The sequence below is a fragment of the Phycodurus eques genome, chromosome 1 (assembly GCF_024500275.1).
Source record: "Phycodurus eques isolate BA_2022a chromosome 1, UOR_Pequ_1.1, whole genome shotgun sequence".
Taxonomy (NCBI): Eukaryota; Metazoa; Chordata; class Actinopteri; order Syngnathiformes; family Syngnathidae; genus Phycodurus; species Phycodurus eques.
The window spans coordinates 26,774,596-26,800,280 of NC_084525.1; the positions used below are offsets into that span (position 1 = coordinate 26,774,596).

At 42.6% G+C, this 25,685-nt stretch overlaps 1 protein-coding gene across 2 annotated transcripts in view; it reads right to left on the reverse strand.

The window, feature by feature from the left end:
* Positions 1 to 25,685, reverse strand: part of plxna2 (plexin A2) — a 262,874-nt gene that overhangs the window by 107,297 nt on the left and 129,892 nt on the right. For both annotated transcript variants that reach the window (XM_061685452.1, XM_061685441.1), the window contains one exon: positions 1,489 to 1,589. In XM_061685452.1, coding sequence (XP_061541436.1) covers positions 1,489 to 1,589 — 101 coding nt within the window. The remainder of the gene's footprint in view (positions 1 to 1,488; positions 1,590 to 25,685) is intronic.

Sequence of the window (25,685 nt, forward strand, 5' to 3'; positions counted from 1 at the left end):
GAAAAAGTATCCATGCTCGGAGTCTGGCAGCCAGTAATAGTGACACCGCTGTCGCTCCTTCCACCTCCACCGCATAGGAGACTTCGTTCCAACCGGCCCCGCACCCCCGTGTTCGTAAAACATGAATCGATTAAAGTACTTGGACATGCTTAGGGAAATGACAGAGAAGGAAAGCCACAACTGACAAAATACCAACTTACTTACTATTCAAAATACAAACAGCCTCCTGGAACGTAACTTATTTCCAAGTAAGTTAGTGACCAAATCATGTCATACTGTATTATTCTATATCGTGTTTCAGATCGTTCTTTTGTTTTTTCCAATACCTAAGACTTTTTAGGTCAGTTTTGAAAAGTTGAGCAGCTTTTTCGTGTGCTGCACTTTCTTTTTAAACTCCAACATAAAATGTACAGCTTTACAGATGCCATATCGGCTGTGCAGGTGGTGTGGGTTAAACCAAGTTGTAATTAGAGCTTATGGCACCACCTGCGTATTTGAGGTGCTGAATGTATTTGTTCATTTATTTATTTGATGGTGCATTTAATGTCTATTAGTGCAGAGGGGACCTTTTGATATTGCTGTGTCCGTTTTTTTTAACGGCTATGTGACCATAATTGTGTCATTTAGTTTTGTCTTGTCAGTTGCTACCTTTTAAAGGCGGCAGATGTAAAACTCCCAAAAACCTCAATTGCTCTGACTCCATCCCCCTCACTCACCCACACATAAGCATATGATTAACATGGAAGCATGGAAGCTAATGTTGTGCTAAATGATCTCTGTGTGGAAGTATGCAGACAGTAAGGAATACAGAGCCCCCCAGTCCATGACCCCCCTCTTCCCACCTATGCAAGCACATGTTGAATTACCTTGTCGCTAGGCAATTATTTGTCCTGTCCCCGGCTTTGGAGTGATGCAAATTACTTTAAGTGCACTTTGGGGCTGCCATCGCGATAATGATGATTGCAGCCATGCTCTGACACACACAACTATTCGCCTATACATTTAGAGAGAGGAGCTGCTTTACACCCCGCCACCCTAAAAAAAAAATTATTTTAAGTGGGGAATTTAAGATGTGGCAGCTGACAAACAACACAGTCTGATGACTGTGTGCTCAAGAAACAAAGAACAGACAAGATAGGAATATTTTTCAGCTTTTCTCGGGGCTGTGCCGCATTCAACGTCTGTCCTTCCTGCTTCAAGACATAATTTCATCAAGCTCACTTCCATTTCCAATAAATGGATGCATTCATTTTCTCCCCTCTCTACCTGTGCTTGTGATTTTATTACATCTCTGAACCAGCAGGTGTCACTCAGTGCTTCTACATTCGGTGCCTTATTGGGGCATATTGATTACACAGCCAACGGAAGTGAGGAAATGTAAAGGATGTACAAGTGGTCTCATTTCCTCCTCGACTCAGACTTTAATTGGTCTTTTATTTAAGCATATGTTGTGTCTATTTTGTGCATGTTTGTGTGTTTGTGACTTACATGTTGTGCAGCACACACCAGCCGCAGTGCGGGTCCCCGGAGCTCAGGCACTCGCCACACGTCCCATACTGCTCACAGGACTCAATGGGAACTTGGGTCACCTGGAAGCAAACAGCAGAACCATAATTCAACTTAACAACCTTAGCAAGCATGGAAAGACTCAACAAAGAACTTGTTGTCGAGCTACCGATATGCAATGGGAAAATTTTCCTTTTTCAAGTCAATATATTTGAGTCGACTTTAGTTACATTAGTACGTCTGTATATGAACGATTATGAAAGCTGATGGGACTGGGCCCAATGAAATTGTTGTATACACATTTTTGTCTACATATGCACCAAAATGCAATGGGTATTTTTTTGACATATGTGCCATCCCTTTCGGAAATTGTGTAGTTTTTGTTTGAACCCAAACCAACCAAGAAAAGTTGAACATACAAATACCTTACACTTTTGTGTATTTACTCTCATCAGGGTGTAATAATCATAATCTGAAAAATTGTTTGAACAATTTGAAAAAAAAATCTTAACAAAATAACACCAAAGCACAGAGGAAATAGAATTTGAAGCTCAGAGCTAAACCTCTTCACATTTAATCACAAAAGACAAGTAAATCTAAAGTTGAGTCTACTGATTCTTGTTGAGAAAGTCCAACAGATGAAAATAATCAATCACAAGGCATCACGAGTTATTTATTCACCAGTCTTGCAATATTTACATTTTCAAACATCCTCTCCTATTTTATTGATTTCCTCTGCAGATGCTTTAGGCCAGGGGTATTCAACAAAAATTTGAAAAGGTCCAGATCGAGAAAATCATCTGGTGTCTATTTATTGTGATATACTGTATATTTTAAGTAGCCTACCTAGTCGTCTACATCGGCTTGTAATCAATACTTCAGTCAAATCCAAAAGCTTTTGGCATTTATTATTGTCAAGTAACACAGAAGTATTCAAATATGTCAGAATATCTACAGTTGTGCTCATAAGTTTACATACCCTGGCAGAATTTGTGAAATATTGTTTTTTAAAATATGACTGAACAATGACCATCTCATTATTTTCTTTATGGTTATATTTTGTTTAATGATTGATCTTTTTTGAAATGCCTGACAGTTTATAAGTTTATTACAGTTTTTAAATAAGATCAAATGTGCTTCATGTTTTCTTTAAAGAATTGTACACATCTTACAAATTCTTCCCCTTCTGTTTGGCATCTAAATTGACACAACAGTGAAGTCTCGAACAATTTTACAATTTTACTTCAACAAATCTTAACGTTTTAGAAGTTATGTTTGTTTCTCCGTCTTTAACTCAACGTCCACACTGAGTGTCTTTCTCTCTCCTGCTGCGTTTCTTCTCGTCTCTGTCTGGGCTGCTCACAGTCAGCGATTACTGTCTGAGATCCTGTTTTGATTGGCTGAAGTGGGTGGCTGAACTTGTGACTGGTCGGTACGGTTCGTCACTACCTTAAAGCGCCCTGTATGTCTTGAATCATAACCTTCCTTTTTTGGGCTACGGTGTGGGTCCGTATGGGACTGCTTCTGGGTCCGGACACGGACTGCGGTCTGCCAGTAAGTGACCGCTGGTTTAGGCTGCAAACAACCTGGGCCTGACTCATGTGAGCACTCTGCTGTTGCTGCCGTGTAGTGAAACTTGTAACCTCAATCAAATTTCTCATCAACAGTCTACATAATCAGAACTCGATGATCAATCTCAAACAACAACACCACAACACACCAACAGTTGACTGATATGATTACATTATGCGGTTATCTTCACCACTTTAAATGGTCTAATGAGTTCACTGCTTTCTTTCAGTGAATATGAATATGAATGGTTTTGCTTCCGCTTGTATGTCGCTGTGAACTATGCAGGCAACTGTTGCCTTGATGGCCTGCCAGAGAAACAGCAGTGAGCAGCTGGGATCAGTTGGCCCGCAGAGAGAGGCTTCTCATGCCATCACTTGGCTTAGAGTGCACCACAGCATCTGTCCACCATGGTAGGGCAGTGCATAGCCAGACTTAAAAAAAAAAAAAAAACACAAAAGTGTCTTTTTACAAGGTTAAGATGTGCGAACACAAAAACAAGACAGCCATCTATTGTTCAGTGTGTGTGTCTAAGAGTTTTACAAGATGTTTTGTTCATACCAGAGAACACTGTGACACCACTTAAGATAAAAATGATGGCAAGGATATTTTACAGAGCCAGTCACATCTCACTCCTGTCTGTCTTTTTTCTCTATTGCTTCGCTGGCTTTTGACAACAAGCTCTGAAAGAGTGCAGCCACAATCAATAGCTCATGAGCTGCCCCCTCTGCAATCGGTGACAGGTCGAATGACCGAATGAAAATAACGGCGTGTTTTTGGAACTAAGGCCGACGAACGTGTGAAATTAATTGAGGTGAGCTTTTTGGGCTGTAATAAACTGAGAGTATAAAGGAGGCAAAATATGTTTTCTTCTAAGAAAGACAATTTCGGGGCATTGATGAAAATAACCTGCATGTTGACATGAGAATTTTGAGTCTTGAATGAAACTATGGCACCTCTTTTTTGTAAATACTTAAAATGTAGAATCTTTGAATACCCTTGATGTATGTGCTTTTGTCATCATCAAGAGAATTTATAGTGACAAATATGATGGACGTTTTCGTAAACATCTAAGGCAATTTAGCAGTGTTGGGCAGTGGCAGCGCTACTAGCCTAACTATATATCTCAGTAGTGTGGCCGTAACTTGACGGCGTTCAACATCCAAAAGCTTTTCAGTAGAGATTCATGTTCACCTAGCGACAGTGCGGTACGGTTCACAGATGCTACATTTTCACAAGTACTTTAAAACCTTAACTGCAACTCATCCGTTTCAAGTCACAAATTCGATAGCTATCTTCCGGCTGACGACCGCATTACACGATGCCCGCGATTTGTGCCGAGCCTTATTGATTATGGTAAGCGCGTGATTGGATACCAATGGCAGAGCAGATTCATGCTAGTTATTGGGGCCTTACAGAACACTTACATTCCAGTGTTTATTGCACCTTACAGAACACTTACATTCCAGTGTTTACTATGTAACTCCAAAGATAAGGTCTGGGCAACTTTCAAAACGTCCGGCAAAAAATTAAGGACATACAGTCAGGTATGTCCCAAAGTTAACACAATCAGCTAGTTAAGGTAGTCATCACAATGCCGCAAAAATCAACAGCTAACATGGCACAAGCTGACAACCTGATTTTGGCATCAATAGAATAAAACTATTTATGTATGTATGCACGTGTGTGTGTGTGTGTGTGTGTGTGTGTGTGTGTGTGTGCATTTCTGTGTGTGTGAATTTTAAACAAAAGAGGTAGGAAAAATGACAAGACAATGCACGATAATGCCCAATATTGGGAAAAAATAACGTCACACTGATCGGTCAGATACAAAAAAAAGAAAGAAAAATGAACTGGACTACCAGCTAAACGGCTACGATTGCATTGGCTCGTGACAGTAAAGGATTTTTTTTTGCCAAAATTCTTTGCCTAGGACACCAAAAATAGTCAGTATCTGCAGTAAATTAGTATTTGATTGCCAGCACTTGCTGAAAGTTAGAGTTAGTAACAACGACGCTCACGGTAAGACCCAGCGGCCCACGAAGCAGCGGACTCGCTTAGCAGCTCAAGCCCACAGAGGAGCAACCCGGGATGGTTGTCACAATGGGCTAACAGCTGAGGTAACAACTAAGGCAGAACACCGCTGCTACATAGCTTCTTTTTCAACGTTTGCTTACTGGCACAATAAATGAGATCTAGTGTTAATTAAAGTAACGTAACGTTGTTGTCCAAACCGAAGACAGTTAAGTCTTTGACTTGTGGACTGTGCGTACAGTACAAGGTGCAATACAATTTAGAGAGTTCAATGAATCCAACATAGAGTACAAAAGACCAGAGCTGACATACTGTACTGTATATTCAAATCCAGGACCTTCTGTCTATGGCAAAAAGGCTAAGCACTCATCTACTGTGTTGCCCCTTCTCGATTATATCATATTAAATGTAGCTGACAGCAAATGTTGGCCTCAGCTGCTGTGAAGAACACTCTTCCAGACTGTATCATATCAGCTCTTTGTTTAATATTTGCTGCTCAAAAGCTCAATAAGCCCCCACCTGTCTGAACCCCTGCAGCAATAGAGTGACAAGACCAGGGGGAGGTCCGTAGTTTAGGGGAGGGGGACAAAGAGGGGTATTGACACTGCGGGAAAATCCTTACACTGTGCTGCGGGTCTGCCACGGACGCTCCAGTTAGACTAACCCCGCATCACCTCAAGGAGGACTAGCTTGGGGACAAACAGGTGGCGCGCTGTAATGAGTTGCAGACGCGGTCACATCGGTGGCAGTGACTGATGACGAACACGGCCGCCGGCTAACAGCAAGTTGGCAACTTGGGGGGGGGGGGGGGGGGGCGCAGCCAGACACAAAATGAACAGGGGGGTGTTGCAGGAAAACAAATAGGAGAGTTGAAAAATAAGAGTGTTTACTGCTGTGTAGTCCATTGTGCTGAGAGCAGCATGGGCCAGCAGTGCTGTAAGTGTGGGGTTGAGGGGTGGTGTTGGCGGAATACAGCAGCTGTTGCCCAGCACACGCTACAGTCACTCAACACAGCAGGGCTGCACAATGAAGCCTCTTCTCCTGTGTGTGTGCGTGCGTGCGTGTGTGTGTGTGTGTGTGTGTGTGTGTGTGTGTGCGTGCGTGCGTGCGTGCGTGTGTGTGTGTGTGTGATTAAACCTGTGTGCACACAGCTTTGTTTTTTGGTAAGACACACAGCGGTGGCTTGGATCACCTCCGCTGACCTGTGGGGGAGTGTTAGCAAGAGAGCCCTCCACTCCTGGCAAATTAATGCTAATACAATACCAGTTTAAGAAGACCTTAGCGGGGGGGGATTTTTGAAGTGCTGGAGTTGCACTGTATGGCAACATCGCTGACTGACTGGCAGCTGAAGTGTTAAAACAACAGCTTCCTCAAGATCAATCTGAAAGGGCTTCCATTATTAACACAATGTCAACACAGCTTTGGATCTGTCAATAAAGCTACTGTGTGTCATCATGTTAAAAACAGCTTCAGTTGGATACCACAATGACTTTTAATAAGGTGAACAGGGACATTGGTGTTTCCATGACGACCCCAGATATAATATTGGTGGACCAGCCAGGACTCCTCTCATGTTGTGTTAGAATTAGCATCAGTGCTAACATGTTGTGTAGTGTAAAAACACACTCAAATTATCAAACCGTTTATTACAAGACATGACATTAAAATGCAGACAGCACTATGATGCATTTGATTAGAGCCTCACAGTCAGAGGTTTTGGGTTTGAATCTGGGCTTGGTGTTTCTGTGTAGTTTGCATGATCTCCCCATACTTGTCATATTTTCCCTCATCCTACATGACTAAAACATGAATTTTAAATTAATTAAATATTCTAAATCACCCCAGGTGTGAATGTGAGCCTGAATGGTTGTCACAGTATATGTCCCTTGTGGTTGACTGGCGACCAGTCCAGGGTGTATCCCGCCTCTCACCCAAAATTAGATGAGAGAGCCTCCAGCTAACTTATGACCCTGAACAGGAAAAGACGTAGAAAAATCCTGTAAGGTGACTTTGGGTGACATGTGAGGCACCCAAAATAAAATGTATTATCATTATTTATAACAAAACTGTTAGATGTTAAAACACAGACAAATACATTCATTGTCTTAACATCTTTTAACTTTTGTGCTTTTCACCATTTTGTAATTATATTTACAGTATATCTAAAATGTGTTGCCGTTTCATAAAAAGCATGTATTTCGAATTGCATTTTGTTGTTTTCTTTGCATCCGTAAAACAGTAAAGAAGAATTCAAAAATTGTCGATTGAAGAAATATTTAAAAATCACTCCTTTTTCTTTGGGTAAAAGTTCAAAGGGTATGTTTTCTTTTAACAAAAACAAGTGATATTTTGTTTGGAAATGAGTAATGCTAGCATGTAGCCATCTATTGTCGTGATTGCAATGTGAGTGGACTGGACCGTTGACTGAACTCGGAGGATATTGAGAACACCAACCACAGAAACATGATCTAAGACCCGATTCAGTCACATTCCTACTACGGGTTTACGACAGTTTGGAAGGGATGAGTGTCGACAGTGGCATGAAGGTGTTTCCGCTATGGCACTGACAATGTGCGTGCTTTTGCGAGAGAGGCTTTCATTTGTTCTGTGTCTTTGTGGCAGAAGACAAATGGCTCCATCTCAGCCCCTCCACGTCGCTGCTGCGAGACCCGGCCAGCGTCCGCCGCGGCTCAGTGATGGATGGCTGAGCAGCGACAGCCAAGGAAAAGAAGAAAGAGACAGAGAGAATAAAGGTAGATAAAAGAGGGCTGAGTGAAGTGGAAATGTCCCATTGCTCTGTTGTTGTGAGGAGATCTGCGCTCTGTGGTGCCAGATGCGCCTCTTTGGTTGAGGCGACGAAAAGAAGAAAAAATCCCAATGTCAGCAGGAATGCGCAGGAAGCTATTTTGTACGCTGTTTCCAAGGCAACAGTCCTGACTCTGACCTCAGGAACAACCCCTCACGTACGCCGCCACACCTCCAACTTTCAAAACCTCTTGATGGTGCATGGTGAAACAGCTGGCACCTTTGGGATCTTCTTTACCTCATTTTAAAGACGTATAGACATGCACATCGACTCCTCCGCCCCACGCTCTCTATTTTTAATGAGGGCTAGCCAGGCTACCACATCACTGGAATGAGCAACATCGATCACCAACACAATACCATTGCAGCAGGGAGAGGCAAGTGAGCCCGGAGCCTATAAGCGAGTGTTTGCAAAGGACATGAGCACAAAAGAAGAGCAAATACTCCCAGTTCAGAAATCTAAGGGCCCCCAAAGTCCTACATAGATCCCGAAGCCAGCATTTTCTGCTTTAATCTGCACTCTTTATCCCACTGAGAGTCCAGAGGACAATGACCAAATCTTCTCATGCCAACACATCCTCCGTCTGCCGTGCTAGCGAACATCACGTCTGTGCCTCTGAAGAGTAGCTAAGAGTGTAGATTAGAACCTTCTGAGAAACAAAAGTACGTCGCAGCAGAGCCATCCCAAATGATTCACCTCCAGCAAAAATAAGTAGCAGCCTGTCATTTATTTATTTTCAATTTATTACTTGTTGGTGTCCCTCAAGGGGAAATTCAACTCACACTGTGATTGTAACCAGATCACACACATGCAGGCATGTAAGGAGAGATTCAGAGTGAAACGTACACAAAGAGTGCTGCACCACTTGAGCTGGGATGGTGGGGACGATGCCTTGCTCACGGGCACCTTGACAGTAGCCAGCAGGCAAACTAGCATCTTTCGAGAACTAGTTGACATTTCTTTACATTTTTGTCCATAGTGGGGCTCGAACTATGTCCTCTGATTCCAAAGCCCAAGTCAGTATGACATAACTTATTTTTTACTTGTTGAAATTACAAGTATAAAGTGATAATCAAAAGATACAATTTTAATTAAAGGATTTAAGTTGTATAAGTCATTGTTATACAAGCATTGCATTTACAAGGATACAGTCCGATTATTATTACAAGTATTAAGTCATATTTACGAGAATGAAGTCATACAATAGGGCAAATAAAGTCATACCATATTGCGCATAAAGAATAAAGTCAAATCATTTTGAGAGTAAAATTGTTATATTCCAAGGATACAGTCTTAATTATGAGAATAAAGTTATACAACTTTAAGTCACAGTATTCCAAGAATAATACCATGAGGCGGCACGGTGGACGACTGGTTAGAGCGTCAGCCTCACAGTTCTGAGGACCCGGGTTCAATCCCCGGCCCCGCCTGTGTGGAGTTTGTATGTTCTCCCCGTGCCTGCGTGGGTTTTCTCCGGGCACTCCGGTTTCCTCCCACATCCCAAAGACATGCATTAATTGGAGACGCTAAATTGCCCGTGACTGTGAGTGTGACTGGTTGTTTGTTTGTATGTGCCCTGCGATTGGCTGGCAACCAGTTCAGGGTGTACCCCGCCTCCTGCCCGATGACAGCTGGGATAGACTCCAGCACGCCCGCGACCCTAATGAGGAGAAGCGGCTCAGAAAATGGATGGATGGATGGATAATACCATGAAAATTTGAAGAATAATGATTACAAGATAAATGTAAGAAGAATAAATTCATATAATTAAAGAAAAAATGCCAAATTCCAAGAATGAAGTCATAAATCTAAGAATAAAGTCATAGAATAATGAGAATAATCTCATACAATTAGTAGAATAGTGTGCACTTATAAAAATGCTATAACACAATCAAACTATCGTATTACGAGAATAAAGTTGTTGTATTCCAATTATAAAATTGTAACTACAAGCATGAAACATGTGAATATTAAAAAGGGACGTGTCCTGGCTTGTCCATCAATATTATAAAATGCCAAAGGAGCTCATCTGGGGTTGTCACAACAACAAACAAAACACTATTCTCCTCAATATAAGCCACTGAACTCGCTAAATGATTTTGATGCAGTTATTTTAAATCATCCATCCATCCATTATCTGAGCCGCTTATCCTCACAAGGGTCGCAGGAGCGCTGGAGCCTATCCCAGCTATCATCGGGCAGGAGGCTTGGGTACACCATGAACTGGTTGCCAGCCAATAGCAGGCCACATATAAACAAACAACCATTCACACTCACATTCACACCTACGGGCAATTTTGAGTCTTCAATTAACCTACCATGCATGTTTTTAGGATGTGGGAGGAAGTACCCAGAGAAAACCCACGCAGGCACGGGGAGAACATGCAAACTCCACACTGGCGGGGCCGGGATTTGAACCCCAGTCCTCAGAACTGTGAGGCACATGTGCTAATCAGTCGTCAATCGTGGTGCCCTCATAAAATTTTGCACAAACTAAAAGGTCTCCTTATTGTGTGGTGTCCTTTAGAAATCAGCATTTCACTTTGTTTTATAAGCTTTATGAAGACAGACAGACGAAATGTTTGGGAGGAGTGATGAGAGGTTCTTTGGAAACGTCATAGCCAGTCCAAGGATCAAATAGCATTCATACCAATTAACTGGCTTGGATTTAGGGACAAAAAAGGCATTAGTGGTGAGGGTTTACAGAGCCCTCCATGCCTTGCTCTGCCACAACAGCTAGAACGTTTGCTTCCAAGCCACATTGTGGGAGCAAATGTGTCAAGAGTAATTAACTGCATCCACAAGACCTAAAATAAAATAAATAACCTGGGCACGAGGTCAGAAATTAAACTGTCTCTTTGCTCGCAGACAGCTCAGTGTCACAGTACAAGGAAGTGCTTTCACATGTGTTGTTGCAGATGTCAGGGGGCTCGCTGACACGCTGTCTGACACAAACACGTTTTGTCTTGAAATATACAGCATTGATTTTTTTTTGTCCTGCTCTTTTTAAATTGCAGTGTGGGGAGTCAGTGTGGGATGGGTCGGGGTAAATATAAGGTAAGAGAATTCAAAGATATACAGTAATGCGCACAATTGTTAGGTCTCTACTAAGATGTTATTTTAGCAATGCTACAATGACCACATACAGTATAGAGTAGACAAACAAGCATTCAACTCACATTCCCACCTATGGACAATTTAGAGTCTTCAATAATCCTAACAATCCATGTTTTTGGAATGTGGGAGGAAACTGAAGTACGCAGAGAAAATCTAGACAATCACGGTGACACAAAGGGAAGTGAAGGTGAAGGACATTCGGAGCAAGGTGAGCTAATTAAACCACTACAGCACCATGCCAATACATGGTGAAAGAAATATTGTACTGTATTGAGAACATCACAAAATTTTAATGCCTTCTTCAATGGTTCTCAACAAATGTGTGAAATGCAGTACATAACTGTTACCGTAACATCAAAACAACAACTCCACAGGTGGACTTTTAAACAGCGCTGCCTGGTTTGAACCCTTCATCCATCAATACATCTTCGGTACCGTGTTTCTTCACGTGACAGATGGGGTAAACCCTGAACTGGCCACCAGCAAATCGCAGGGCACATACAGATTAAAAAACAAACAAAAAACAACCAAACATTCACGCTTACATTCAGACAATTACCGTAATTTCTCGTGTATAATGCACATTTCCCCCCCCCCATAAATATGTCAGAAGTCAATAGTGTGCATTATAGATAGGTATAGGGGAAAAAACCCTTCACAATTTAAAAAGGTATGCCGCCAACTAGAGGTTATGAAAAAGTTGTACACTTTCATTCCAATATGTCACTGCCAACTAGAGGTTATGAGAAAGGTGTACACTTTCATTCTAATATGCCATCGCCACCTAGAGGTTATGAAAAAGGTGTAGCCTACACTTTCATTCCAATGTGACGGGTACGTATGACTGCATATATGTACAGTTGTGCTCATAAGTTTACATACCCTGGCAGAATTTGTGAAATATTGCTTTTTTTAAATATGACTGAATATGAACAACAACCATCATTAATTTATTTATGGTTATGTTTTGTTGAATGATAATGCTTTTCTGAAATGCTTGACAGTTTAATTTGAATCATTAAAATATAATTAAATGTGTTTTGCCTGACCCTTTATGTTTTCTTTAAAGAATTGTACTCATCTTACAAATTCTGCCTGGGTAATCAAACATATGAGCACAACTGTGTGTTTTCTCATTTACTAAATAAAAGTAGGGCTGTGAATTTCAAAATAAGAGCAAGTAAATAAAAATAAAGTATTAAATGTTAAAATAAAGTGCTTAGCTTCAGAATAATTCATTGAAAAAACTAACAAAATACAGATAATACTTCATGTTTTGATCATATGGGCAGAAGCAAAATCATGCATTGTAAAAATGCATTATACAAAGGTAGAAAGGTTTCCCAGAATTGTGAGATCAGCTTTGGGGGTGCGCATTATACACGAAAAATTACGGTAAGCTTTGGGGGTGCGCATTATACACGAGAAATTACGGTAAGAGTAGGGCTGCATGATTACGGTCAAAATAATAATCACGATTATTTTTTATCAATATTGTAATCATGATTATTAATTACAATTATTCCTCATGTTAGCGAAAAATCTTCAGTTTAATTGTACTACTTTTCAACAAATACGTAACAGTTTTCAGTGCAGACTTAATCATTAAATAAGAATAAATGATAGATAATAATAAAAACAAACGTACCCCAAGAAATTCTACTTTAGCAAGGTCTAACTGAATAACTATGCTATTACAATGTGCAATAACGAATTGCAAGCAAATACAGGTAATGCAAATAAAGCAATAACATTAGGATGCAAGCACCGACTTTTCATTTGAAAATCCTCGTCATCAATACAGTGAATTTGGTACGTCTCCGTTGATCTGCTTGACCATTGGTCAGTGGTGCACAGTCACAAACTGCAAAGAACTCGACAGTTGTGAGTTCCCTCTCTATTTACTCCTGGTGTTTTTTCATTGTGGTAGGGCCAGCCGAAAAGTTGAAGTCAAGGCAGCCGCTACAACGATTGCTAATAGCGTGTTACCGTGACATGCCGCCACTCTGCCGACGTGCTGAGAGGTCCAAATTCGAAAATAAAAGCTTCATATATTACTAAATTGGACATCAATGCCATTTTAGGCTTTTATTTTGAAGTTGGCCCCGGAGCATGGTGCAGGCCCTTAATGAAACCTTAACCATGCTTTCGCGCCTTGGTGGCTAGCTGACTAGGTTGCGGGCACTGCTGCAAATGAAGCAATTTTCATATGCAGCAACCAAGCTCAGTACTGTGAGAAGTAGGTGTTAAACACTAATCCACACCTCGACAGCGCGGGGACCTACGCGAGGATCCTGTTCATTGACTTCAGCTCAGCGTTCAACACGATCATCCCTGAACTCCTTTCCTCCAAGCTTCTCTAACTCAGCGTCTCGCCTGCCATCTGCCAGTGAATTTACAGCTTTCTGATGGGCAGGACACAGCAGGTGATGCTGGGGGAGGCCACCTCATCCACATGCAGCATCAGCACTGGGGCACCCCAAGGTTGTGTCCTCTCTCCACTGCTCTTCTCTCTTTACAAGAATGACTGCACCTCAACGCAATCAGCTGTCAAACACCTGAAGTTTGCCGATGACACCAATGTCATCGGCTTCATCAAAGACAGTGATGAGTCTGCATATCGACAGGAAGTGGAGCAGCTGGAGCTGTGGTGTGTCCGACACAACTTGGAGCTGAACACGCTCAAGACTGTAGAGATGATCGTGGACTTCAGGAGGCATCCTTCGCCACAGCTGCCCCTCACGCTGTGCATGCCTTTTGTCAACCATCGAGACCTTCAAGTTCCTGGGAATTACAGTCTCTCAGGCCCTGAAGTGGGTGATCAACATCAACTCCGTCCTCAAAAAGGCCCAGCAGAGGATGCACTACCTGCGGCTTCTGAGGAAGCACGGCCTGCCACAGGAGCTGTTGAGGCAGTTCTCCACAGCGGTCATCGAATCAGTGCTATGTTCTTCCATCACAGTCTGGTTTGGTGCTGCTACAAAAAAGGACAAACTCCGACTACAACGGACAATCAAAACTGCTGAAAAGATTTTTGGTACCCCACTACCCACCTTTGAGGACTTGCACGCTGCCATAACTAAGACAAGAGCGTGCAAAATTCTCTTGGACCTCCACATCCTGGTCACCAGCTCTTTCAGTTCCTTCTCTCAGGTAGGCGCTACCGATCAATGCAAACTAAAACTAGCAGACATTCCAGCAGCTTCTTCCCTCTTGTCATCAACTTCTTAAACAGCTAATTTACGATTCCATTGCAACATGCTGCCAATTTTTTTGTCACATTTCTGTCGGGCCAATTATACATTACTCGTGCACTCACTGTGGTCATCTTGCCACACTGCACTATTTGCATATCTGTTGTTGACCAATACTGGCCACTCATGCCAGAGTAGCATATGCACCATTTGCACACTGATTGAGGAGTACCTGCAACATTTGCACATTCAACATTGTCCCAGATTATCGCACTACTCGTCACTTTAAACACTCCTTGAAGTCTCGGCACCCTTTGCACAATGGTCATTGCACCGGACTATTGCAATATTAGTCATTCGAACTGCTCTAAGTGCTAGAGGACTCTACATCTTTTTGCACAATTGTAAAAAAAAAATAATAATGTTACCGGCAATACCAGATAACTAGCAACCCTTTACTGCTCAGTGACTGTTTTTTTGTCAATGTCTTTATGTCTCAAAAGTGTTCTCTGTCAATTGATTGTCTGTTGTCGTACTGGAGCGGCTCCAACTACCGGAGACAAATTCCTTTTGTGTTTTTTGGACATACTTGGCAAATAAAAATTATTCTGATTATGATGACTGAGGAATATCTGCAACATTTGCTCAATCAACATTGTCCCAGATTGTCACTTTAAACTGCATACATTCCTTGAAGTCTTGGCGCCCTTTGCACAATGGTCATTGCACCGGACTATTGCTATATTAGTCATTCAAGTGCTAGAGGACTCTGCATCTTTTTGCACAATTGTCAAAAAAAAATAATAATAATTGAACCGGCATTACCAGATAACTAGCAACCCTTGCTCAGTGACTGTTTTTCTCAATGGCTTTATGTCTCAAAAGTGTTCTCTGTCAATTGACTGTCTGTTGTCGTACTTGAGCGGCTCCAACTACTTCCAAATTCCTTGTGTTTTTTTTACATACTTGGCAAAATAAAGATGATTCTGATTCTGATTCTGACTGTGCCATTATACATATATAATTGACTCCTATGGGAATTCTTTTTTCTCATGTATCTTTGATCAGCATGTGCCTATTGGTTTTAATCTATAATCTATATTTAAGATCATTTTGAAATAAGGCCACATTTCAAAATGATATGGCTTGGAAAATGGAAACGTTTAAACCACTATTGTGACTGCCAGCTACTTTGGTCCTTGTCTACTCGATACAATCAAAGGCAAAACAGACAGACACATGGATTGTGTTCATTGCATTTGGCCAAGGCTTCGGGATATGGGGCAAGTGAAAACATCAGCAACGGGCTGAGCTTTAGGTATTTTGAATACTAACCATCTGATTACATCTTTCATGAAGCCATCAGATCCCTTCCTTCCTTCCTAACTTCCTCTCTTGCGTGGTGACTAATTAGAGCTGACGTGAGTGAGCGTCGTCTCACATTACAGGATTAATCACCAGGAGGTCCATGACGAGTCTCAAACGTACATTCTCACAAAAATGTTATTTTTACCTAAAACAAGCACAAACAAGTTTTTGGGGAGTTTTAGTAAGTATTGAATGGCTTCCAATCCAACATCCCTTGGGAATTTATTTCCTCCTCTTGGCACGGCAAGGATCGTGGCAACTCATCGGGAGTAACGGAGTGGAGAAAACAGGGAGGAGGCTCCATTGACCGCCGCTTGAACTCGAATGACGGTCCTGCATTAACGCTGACCCACTGGTCATGATAGAGAATATAAAGAGGTAATAATACACTTCAATGTGTTCTCCTGACTTCTAAATGTGCACTTATTAGTGTCTCCTCTCATGTGGGCCAAAATGTGTTCTTTTCCCATGTTCAACATTAGTGTTTCACACAAAATTAACACAAATCAGTGCTCAAAATACAGTATGTTGGAAGCAAAATCCACTAGAAAAGTCCAAAAGCCAACATCAACATATGATTGACGAACTTCAATCCCATGTGTGCTACATGCTAAAGGGGTAGCATGAAGATATGCAGCATTAGTCAGTCACATGCGGGGGAAGCAGAATTAGATGCAAGAGAAGATTGAGGGGGAGCTACAAGAAGCAGGAGAGAAGAGTAGAGAGAAGCTCCGAGGCAGGAGAGGACAAGAAAAGAAAGCAGGCGGTCTGAAGATGCAGGAGGAGAAACAAAAGGGGGTGTTAAACACGTTAGCAAGGGGAGACAGAAGAGAAGACACAAGAAGAGAACTGGAATATGAAGATTAGTACGGGGAGGCCCCTGGGGAGAAAAGGGTGATTAAAATGAGATGGAAGAGGACTAGCTGGTGTACACAAATAATGAGAAATAGGAGAAGTTAAAGACCCAGAAGGAGATACAGGGGCAGAAGCAGGATTGGAAATAGAAGACGTACGAAGAGATGCTGGAGCAGACAGTAGAGGAGAAATCGAGGAGACGCAAGGGAAGACACAGGAGGAGACGTAGGAGGAGATGCAGGGGCGATAGAGAAAAGCAAATGAGAGGAGACACAGGATAGTAAGCAGGATAAGACAAATCGATGCCCATGGGGAGACACAGAAAGGAAAGCAAGGCTGTAACGCACGAGACAAAGCTGGGGGGGGGGGACACACAATAGGTCTAGAATTGGAGACATACCGTAGAAGGAAAAGACGAAAGTGAGCAAAAGAGTACGAGAAAACAATTCACTCCATTATTTTATACAAAAAAATAATAAAATAATAACATAATGGAGTGAATGAATGAAGCAGTGTGGAGTATAAAAAGAGTCAAAGCCGTCGATGCAGTCAGGAGTGCTTTAATTATTTATGTCCTCAATCCTCTTTTTGGACAAGCGGGGAGTCAGGTACTCCAGCTGTACTCCAACTGTTCTTTTGTTTACTGAGCAGACCACCGAACACCTCCTTTCCTCATCCTCTTCCAATTAAATAAAGCATTCATCCTCAAAATAAAGTCAATGGAGAAAGTGTGGCCTGATGTAGAATTACTGGGTCGATTAACATTTCTGGCGGCCATTGGAAATACTAGTTAAAAACATGACATCCATGCATCCATCCATTTTCTGAGCCGCTTCTCCACACTAAGGTCGCGGGCGTGCTGGAGCCTATCCCTTTATATTATTATACTTGGCGAAATAAAGATGATTCTGATTCTGATGACATAATAAAACACGCATTTGTCGTTTAGTCATACACAAAGTGAACTTGTCAACACAGGGTTAACCGTCAAGTTAGCGTGCATGAAACCCAATGATAACGACATCATATGTATCTTCTTAAATGTGCTTTATGACTATGTTTGATTACTGTCAGTCCACACATTACACATTATTTTCCTCCAGCTTGCCTCAGGCATGGCGAGGGTTAACTTCTGGCACCAGAATTTCGATGAATTTCTCGACTGTCTGTCAGTGTGCCTCTGTCTCTCTCTCGACGGGACGCCCGACTGTCAATGCGGCAGCTAATGAGGGACCCGCCAAGGCCATCGCACATCAACAAGCGTGAGTGTGTGTATGTGTGTGTTTGTGTGTCTGGTATTTGGGAAGTGTGCGAGGGATAAGGGGTCCTCCCTAGTACACTTATGGATGTCTGTCTACAAGCACGTGTATTGATCAGAGGGGAGGGTCCACCGTGGGCTGATGTCTAACAGTGTGTGCATGTGCACCTAAAGCACATAAAGTACATAATGCACAAATTGTAAACAAGACACACTAAAATGGAAATCTCCATGGATGATCACAAAACACCACCATAGCAAAGATAAACACATACAAACATACAGTACAAATACGTCCATCCATCTTCTGAGCTATGTATCCTGTTCAAGGTTACAAGGGAGCAGGAGCCCTTGGGCAACAGGGGGGGTACAAACTGGTGGTCAGTCAAGCATAGGTCACATCGAGCCAAACGAACATTCACACTCACATTGAGACCAAGGGCTATCTTCACTTCCTTAACATGCGTGTTTTTGGACCGTGGGATGATGGGGAGAACATTCATAGTCACTGTGAGGCAGACACGCCAACTACAGTAAGTGCCCTACTGCAGTGTCTCCCAACAGTGTTTCTCAACATTTATGGTGTCAAGGCAAATAATTTACATTGGAAAAAATATCATGGCACAACACCACACAAATGTGTCATAAAAGTAGACACATAGGTTAATTATGTACTTTCTGCCATCTTGTGTAAGAGCATTTAGTTATTTTTTTTCCGTCAATATACATTGCTATCATAGATACATGAACGAAGAAACATTATTTGAAGCAAATAAATCAATTTTGGATCAATTAAGTGAAATTGGATCATTTCCAACAGCACACCTGATGCCTGATCTCTTCGACCAGTTGCCATGATGGATTGTGTTGGGCTTTTCATTGTGTTGAACTGTAGTTTTATTGGAGCAATTTTTTGGAGTGTGTCTGTCAGATTTGTCTGAGAGAGAGACCTCCTCAGAATTGTATTTAGGTTGTGAGCATCAGGATATGACAATTGTAGCGATTTGCACAAAGAATTTCTAGTTGTGGATAGAGATGATTGGATCTCCCTGTGAAGAAGCTCTGTGGGTGAGAAGAAGAAGACTTTTTTTTTTTTTTGACTTTTTCAAGAAACTTTATTTAGCACACCTTTTGACAAAAAAAAGATCCCAATATGTATTTACTTTAAAAACATGAAAAATGATATCACCAGAAACATATTTAACACAAAACAAATTAAAATGTACACAAAATAAAAAATTAAAATTAAAAAATTCAACACCAGTGATCCATATTCATCTACTGAACACAAAACATTCCCAATAGCCCACCGATCCACAAAATCCTCCAGATTATTGGTAACCGTATAAAAGGTGTGCTCCACCCTTAAACGGGCTGCCACCAACCCTCTCAAACAGTAAAGAGGATCAGTCCAACTAGCTCCAACAATCTTGTTTTTCCTACTTTTCCATATAGCCAATTTAGCACTTGCAAACATAAAATTCATTAACACCACAGTTTTCTTTCTTTTTCTGGAATAAATTGGTCCAAAAATAAAAAGATGGAAAGAGAAAATCTCTCCCAACCCCTCCACCCACTCCTTTAACATTTTAAAGAAAACAGCCAAACGGGGACATAGAAGCACTAAGTGGTCCAATGTCTCTGGGTGTAAACAAAAAGGACAACCTTCCCCAGTGCTAGGGTCAAAGTGAGCTCTGTATCTGTTCGTAGCTATTATTCCATGTATAATCCTCCATTGGATGTCACCCATCCGTTTTTCAACAGGAGGTTTATACAGGACCCACCAGCTTCCTTTTGGGGAAAATTCCGAACCAAACACCTCTGTCCACCTCGACTCTCTGACTCCAGTGAGCGATCCATTGTTCAGCACCTTTACACAGCTCTCAGTACAGCCGCTTTCCACTGCAAGAGCTGAAGTTCCCAAGTTTTGGAGTTTTTAGGGACAGTACGATTCCACATTGCTCCCTCCATTCCCCACCAGCAGGAATCACGCCAAGAGGAGGAAAAACGTACACAGCCCCCTCACTCCACTGGCGAGCTAAATCACTGTTCCGTATATAGTCCTGGTGTTTTCCTGACAGCGAGTGCCACACCTCCTTCACCAGACCCTGTAGAACCCGGTTGGAGTGGACACCAGTCTTCTCCGCCAGTGTCTCTGGTGATGTCCTCATTAGGTGTCCCATCTTCACAATCCCTGCCTCCCTGAAAGCGCTTCTCATTGTGTCAGACGAAAAGGCACTCAAAGGTAGAAAACTGTTATTGAATAGTGGCTCTTCAAACAACCACAATCCAGGCTCTGCAGAGGCTCGAGTAAAGTCCAAAGTCTGCCAAGCATCAAGGACAGAGCTGTAAAAAAGGTGACAGTCCATCCAAACCGGAGCTAGAGGACAGCAGAAACAGATGTTTGTCATAACCTAGCCGTCCGGCCCTCCGGAGCAGCAGACGAGCGACGGCTGACCAGCAGATTGAGTCTTTGTACAACAGTCTCTGTGCCGTCTGTAAACGAAAACCAGCCATCCTGGAGGCAATGTCTATAAGGCCTTGCCCCCCTTCCGTCACAGGGAGATGCAGGACTGACGCTCTCATCCAGTGATGACCAGACCAAAAAAAGTCCACCAGCATCTTCTGTAGCTGTTTAATCAGTCCTGGTGGGGGTGCTAACACCTGAAGTCTGTGCCACAAAAGAGAGGCGACGAGATTGTTTACAATCAGAGTTCTTCCCCTGTAGGACAGCTGAGGTAGCAACCATTTCCATCTAGACAACTTAGCTTGCACTTTTCCCAGCACTCCCTCCCAATTTTTAGAAACCATCTTGTCGTCACCCAAATAAATCTCCAGAATTCTCAACCCACTATTTCCCCATGTAAGGCCACCAGGGAGACCATACGCAGTCGCCTGTGTTGGATTACCAACCCAGCATGCCTCACTCTTTTCCCAATTTACCTTAGCTGAGGAAGCCTTTTCATACAGCGTTAGACTTTCTCTCAGTGCCTCTATGTCCCCATGTCTCTGGACCATTACAGTAATGTCATCAGCATAGGCTGACACGACTATGGGAAGGCTATAAGTCATCTCTGGGAGACATAGACCTCTCAAGGTTTTCCTAAGTCTCAATAGGAGAGGCTCGATAGCAAAACTATACAATAGTCCCGAAATAGGACAGCCTTGTCTAATCCCTCTCCCGACCACGACTGGTCTGCTCAGTCCTCCCCCAACCTTAACTACACAACATGCACTCTCATACAGGAGTCTCACCCATGATACAAAATGCTCCCCAACTCCAAATGCGTGCAATGTGGAAAATAAGAAAGAAAGATCCACCCGGTCAAATGCTTTTTCCTGATCAATAGAAATAATGCCTACATCAACACCGTATGCCTTGCACACATCAAAATATCTCTCATTAAAAATAAATTGTCCAACAAAGATCTGCCAGGGATGCAGTACGACTGGTCTTCACCAATTACGATGTCCATATAAACTTTTATTCTATTTGCCAAAACTTTGGATAAAATTTTATAGTCGGTACATAGTAAGGCAACAGGTCTCCAATTTTTGAGCAAAGTTAAATCCCCCTTTTTTGGCAGAAGAGAGATCACCGCACGCCGACAGGAAGCTGGAAGAGTCCCTCTCCCAAAGGAGTCCTTGAAAACCTCCAACAAGTCAATCCCAATTATATTCCAAAAGTGTTTATAGAAATCTGCTGGTATTCCATCCAAACCTGGGGCCTTACCAGAGGTCAACTGGGTCACCGCAGTCGTCAATTCCTTTAGAGTAATGTCAGAACCCAGGACATCTTGTACATCAGATCCCAGCTGAGGGACACCCTGAAGTAGTGTCTCGGTAGCCCTTCCATCGCACCTTTCTGCCTCAAACAGGTTGGAGTAGAAAGACACCGCGAGCCTTCTCATTTCTGCAGGATCTGAAGTCAGCGTCCCATCAGGCCGCTGTAGGCACACCATTTGTTTCCTCTGTCCAAAAGATCTCTCCAGGTTAAAAAAAAAGGAGGTGGGTGCATCGATGTCCCTCAGTGTGGTAAACCGTGACCGGACCAGAGCTCCTTTAGCCTTCTCTTGAAGAAAACAAGTCAACTGCTGTCTTTTTTTTTTTAACTGCTCGGTATTTTCAGCAGCCACACTCTCCAAAACCTCAATGTCCTCTTCTAGTTTCTCTATAGCCTTCCTAGTATTAATACTAGAGTAGGATGCGTACTGTTGGCAAAACACTTTCACTTGACTTTTTCCTACCTCCCACCACTGAATTAAGGAGGGAAAAAACTCTTTCTTGGCTCTCCAATTACTCCAAAACAATTTAAAATTTTTACAAAAAACAAAATCATGTAAAAATTTGACATTAAAATGCCAGAATGATTTCGGCTTTTCCATGTGGGACAAAATTAGTTCCAATAATACCAAATGATGATCTGTAAACCCAACTGGGGAAATTTGACAATTAATTGCCCTGGTGTTAAAAGCCACAGACATATAAAATCTGTCTAATCTGGCTGCAGTAACCACGCCATCAAAAACTTTCATTCGGGTATATTGTCTGTCGGTCGGATGCTTTGTCCTCCACACATCATCTAAATCCAACTCCTTAGTCATCTTTGACAAGAAACAGGACGACTGGGTATGGAGCTCCTGTCCTATTCTATCTAAAGCGGGATCGGTGCAACAGTTCCAGTCCCCCCCAACTAAAACACATTCTACTTTATCACAGTTGTCCAAATTTTCCTTTAGTACTTTGAATAAACTCAAACGGTCCCGCCCGCAATTTGGTGCATATACATTCACAAATTTAAACATAATGTTTTGGATTTCCGCTTGAACCATTACAATCCTCCCTGCAACTATTTCTGTGATCGCTAAAACATTAACACTAAGAGTGGGACTAAATAATATACCGACCCCCGCACTAAGATTAGAGCCATGACTGAGAACGTACTGACCGCCCCAACATAGCCCCCAGTCCGTTTCATTTAAATTATCACTGTGTGTTTCTTGCAACATAGCGATATCGATTCTTTTTTGTTTTAGGATTTCTAACACTAGCGCCCTCTTCTGTGCATTTCTACCCCCGTTAATATTTAAGGATGCAACACGTAAAGAATTCATATTAATAAAAGAGAGAGAAAACCAACCAGCCAAGAGACAACAGCAGAGAAAACACCCAGTGTTGTAGTTCCATTCCTAATTTAATAATCAACTTTCAATTTTTTCTGTCTTTTACCACTTAAAATTTTCCTAGCAGCAGTCACATGCTTCCTCAGGCGATATCTCTTCTTGTCATCAAGCAAGTCTGTTCCTACCACCTTCTGTAGGGTACTCACAGTCTTCACAAACTTTCTAACATCTGGAAAATATTCTTGTACATCAACCGTTTTACCGAATGTATCCTCCAAAAACTCATCTAATTCTTTCAAAGGGTATAAATCACCATCAGAGTCACCATCAGTCTCCAGCCCCATAGCCTGGCTACCATCACCATGCTGAACCTGGTCTACTATATCAGCCTTCAGCTGCTGTCTCACATCACTAGCCGGTGCCATTTTCATCCGAGCAACAATACTATTCTGTTCTATAATTTGCATGTCATTCTTACTTTCATCTTTCTCAATAATAGCACGTTGTCCCTCTACCTTCGCCGCCACCGATCCACGGCTTTCAGCAAGGGGTACCTCCGCCGTCGAGACGGCATTCACACTCATAGGGCCCACTCCAACGGAGTCAGGCTCAGCCGTCCGCTCCTCAACGTCAACGACCCCGTCCACAACCGGACCTGCCTGGGCGTGATCCTCGGGGCTATCAACAGCAGCAGGTCTCACTGTAGCATTGTTATGCGGACACGCCACCCGTTTATGACCAACATCTCCACACTCAAAACATTTGATGCTTCCCGAGCTCGCATACACCATGTACATTCCTTCCTCATGACGAACACGGAAAGAAACATCCAACGTCTGCGTCTGAGAGTCTAAAAACATGAAAACCTGTCGTCTAAAAGACTAAACATGCTTCAGTTTTTCATTCTTGCATCCTAACCCAACATTACGAAATCCGCTAGCAAACTTACCAAAACGCTTCAGCTCCCGTTCCAGCGCCTCGTTCGAAAGAAACGGAGGGACGCCCGAAATAGTGATCCGTGTTGACGGTACGGCCAGCGGGGAAACTGGGATAAACTCGTCATTTAGAATTAATCCATTCTCTATAAGTTCCGTTACATATTTTTGTTGCTTAAAAAACACGACCACCGCTTTATTCATGCGGGATGCATGTGAGATATGCATATATCCCACCTGTTCGCCAACAGCCAGCAGCACTTGCTCCACCGTGAAGCTAGGCTGTGGCACAATCCGCACGCCGTGCCTCAGAGACGGTGGCGTCTCAGGCGGCGCCATCCTCGCCACGAGGCACGGACAAAAACCTTACGAAAAAAAAAAACTAACCTCTATTAATACACAAAAGCCTACACCGTGAAGATACAATAATCACACTGTGAGAAAACATGTATTTACATAAATATACAATTTTTTTCTTCCAACTCTCCCTCACACTTCTCTGAAACACACCACCACAGAAGAAGAAGAAGAAGACAGCCACTGATCTCCACCGGTGAGAGGTAAAACGCCTACATGCCTTTGTTTGGTAGGAGAAGAAAATCAACATAATGTGCCCAAACTGCCTTGTGTCTGTGTGTGTGTGTGTGTGTGTGTGTGTGTGTGTGTGTCTGTGTGTGAGAGAGAGAGAGAGAGAGAGAGAGAGAGAGAGAGAGAGAGAGTGTGTGTGTTTGTGTGCTTGCCTGCGCGTGTGTGAGAGAGTCTCTCTCAGGAAGCCGTTGCCAGATTAACTGAATAAATATGTCCTTCATTTACCACCTTTCGGGGCGCTTTAGAGCTGTTGGATTGGGTTTCCCACCCAAAGCCCTTATCCAACTCTGTGAGCCTATCTGTTACCACAAGGTGATACTCTAGTGGCTGTACATATCTGATTTACAAGTCAAGAAGAAGAGTAATATTTCAACAGGTTGCCTTATCTGGCCTGTGTTCTTTCAAATATTCAGCATTATTGTTTGCAATATTGCACAGCGATACGCTATCCATCCATCCATCCATCCATCCTCCTGTAGTCTGACTACAGGCACTCAAAAGCAGGTGGTTTTCAAGCCCAGTCCACCAAAGTCAATTTCATCGCAGTAAATGAATGACATCGAGACACCGCCTCTCACCAGCGATTGATGGGCTTTCAGAGAACATGAGGAACATTGCTCCGCCCCAGAATGATTAGATCCATTGATTGTAACGGCATTCTCATGCTGTCTATGAGATGAAATGCCACAGAAACAGAATGAGGACTACAAACCTGGTTGACACATCATAGCAATATACAGATACCCCGGTGGCTGTGAGACGATTTGAGATGACATCAGAAGAATCTGATTGGATGCACAGAAGATGCTGGAAAGTGATAATTGTTTTTCTGTCCGTTGATTGGCTGAAAACCAGTCCAGGTCCTTTCGCCAAAAGTTAATTGGGATAGCTCCACCTCACTCACAAATCTAATAAGGACAAACACTATAGAAAATTGATGTATTTTTCATACTAATTTGGAGTTACCGTTTTGGATGAAGTTTTGGCATAGATTTTATGGCTGGGTGCCCTTCCTGACTTCATCCCTCCTTACTTATCCAGGCTGGCTTATGCGTGGATCAGACTACAAGACAATTTGGTCTCTCACGATTGCACTATGTCAGACTACTGGCATCAAATCCTGCCATATCTCGGGCAGACAGTGGCAACACGATACTACCGCATCCCGTCTTTTACGATCACTGGGCTTTATCTCTTTATCAAAAACTGTTGGAGAGGTGGAACCAGAAAATGTGTCACCGGTGAATGCAACTGGATACACTCGTCACCATGGCGATGACAACACCAATGAGCTGCACCAATGTATTGTGTGTGGGGGGGGGGAGTGGGGGG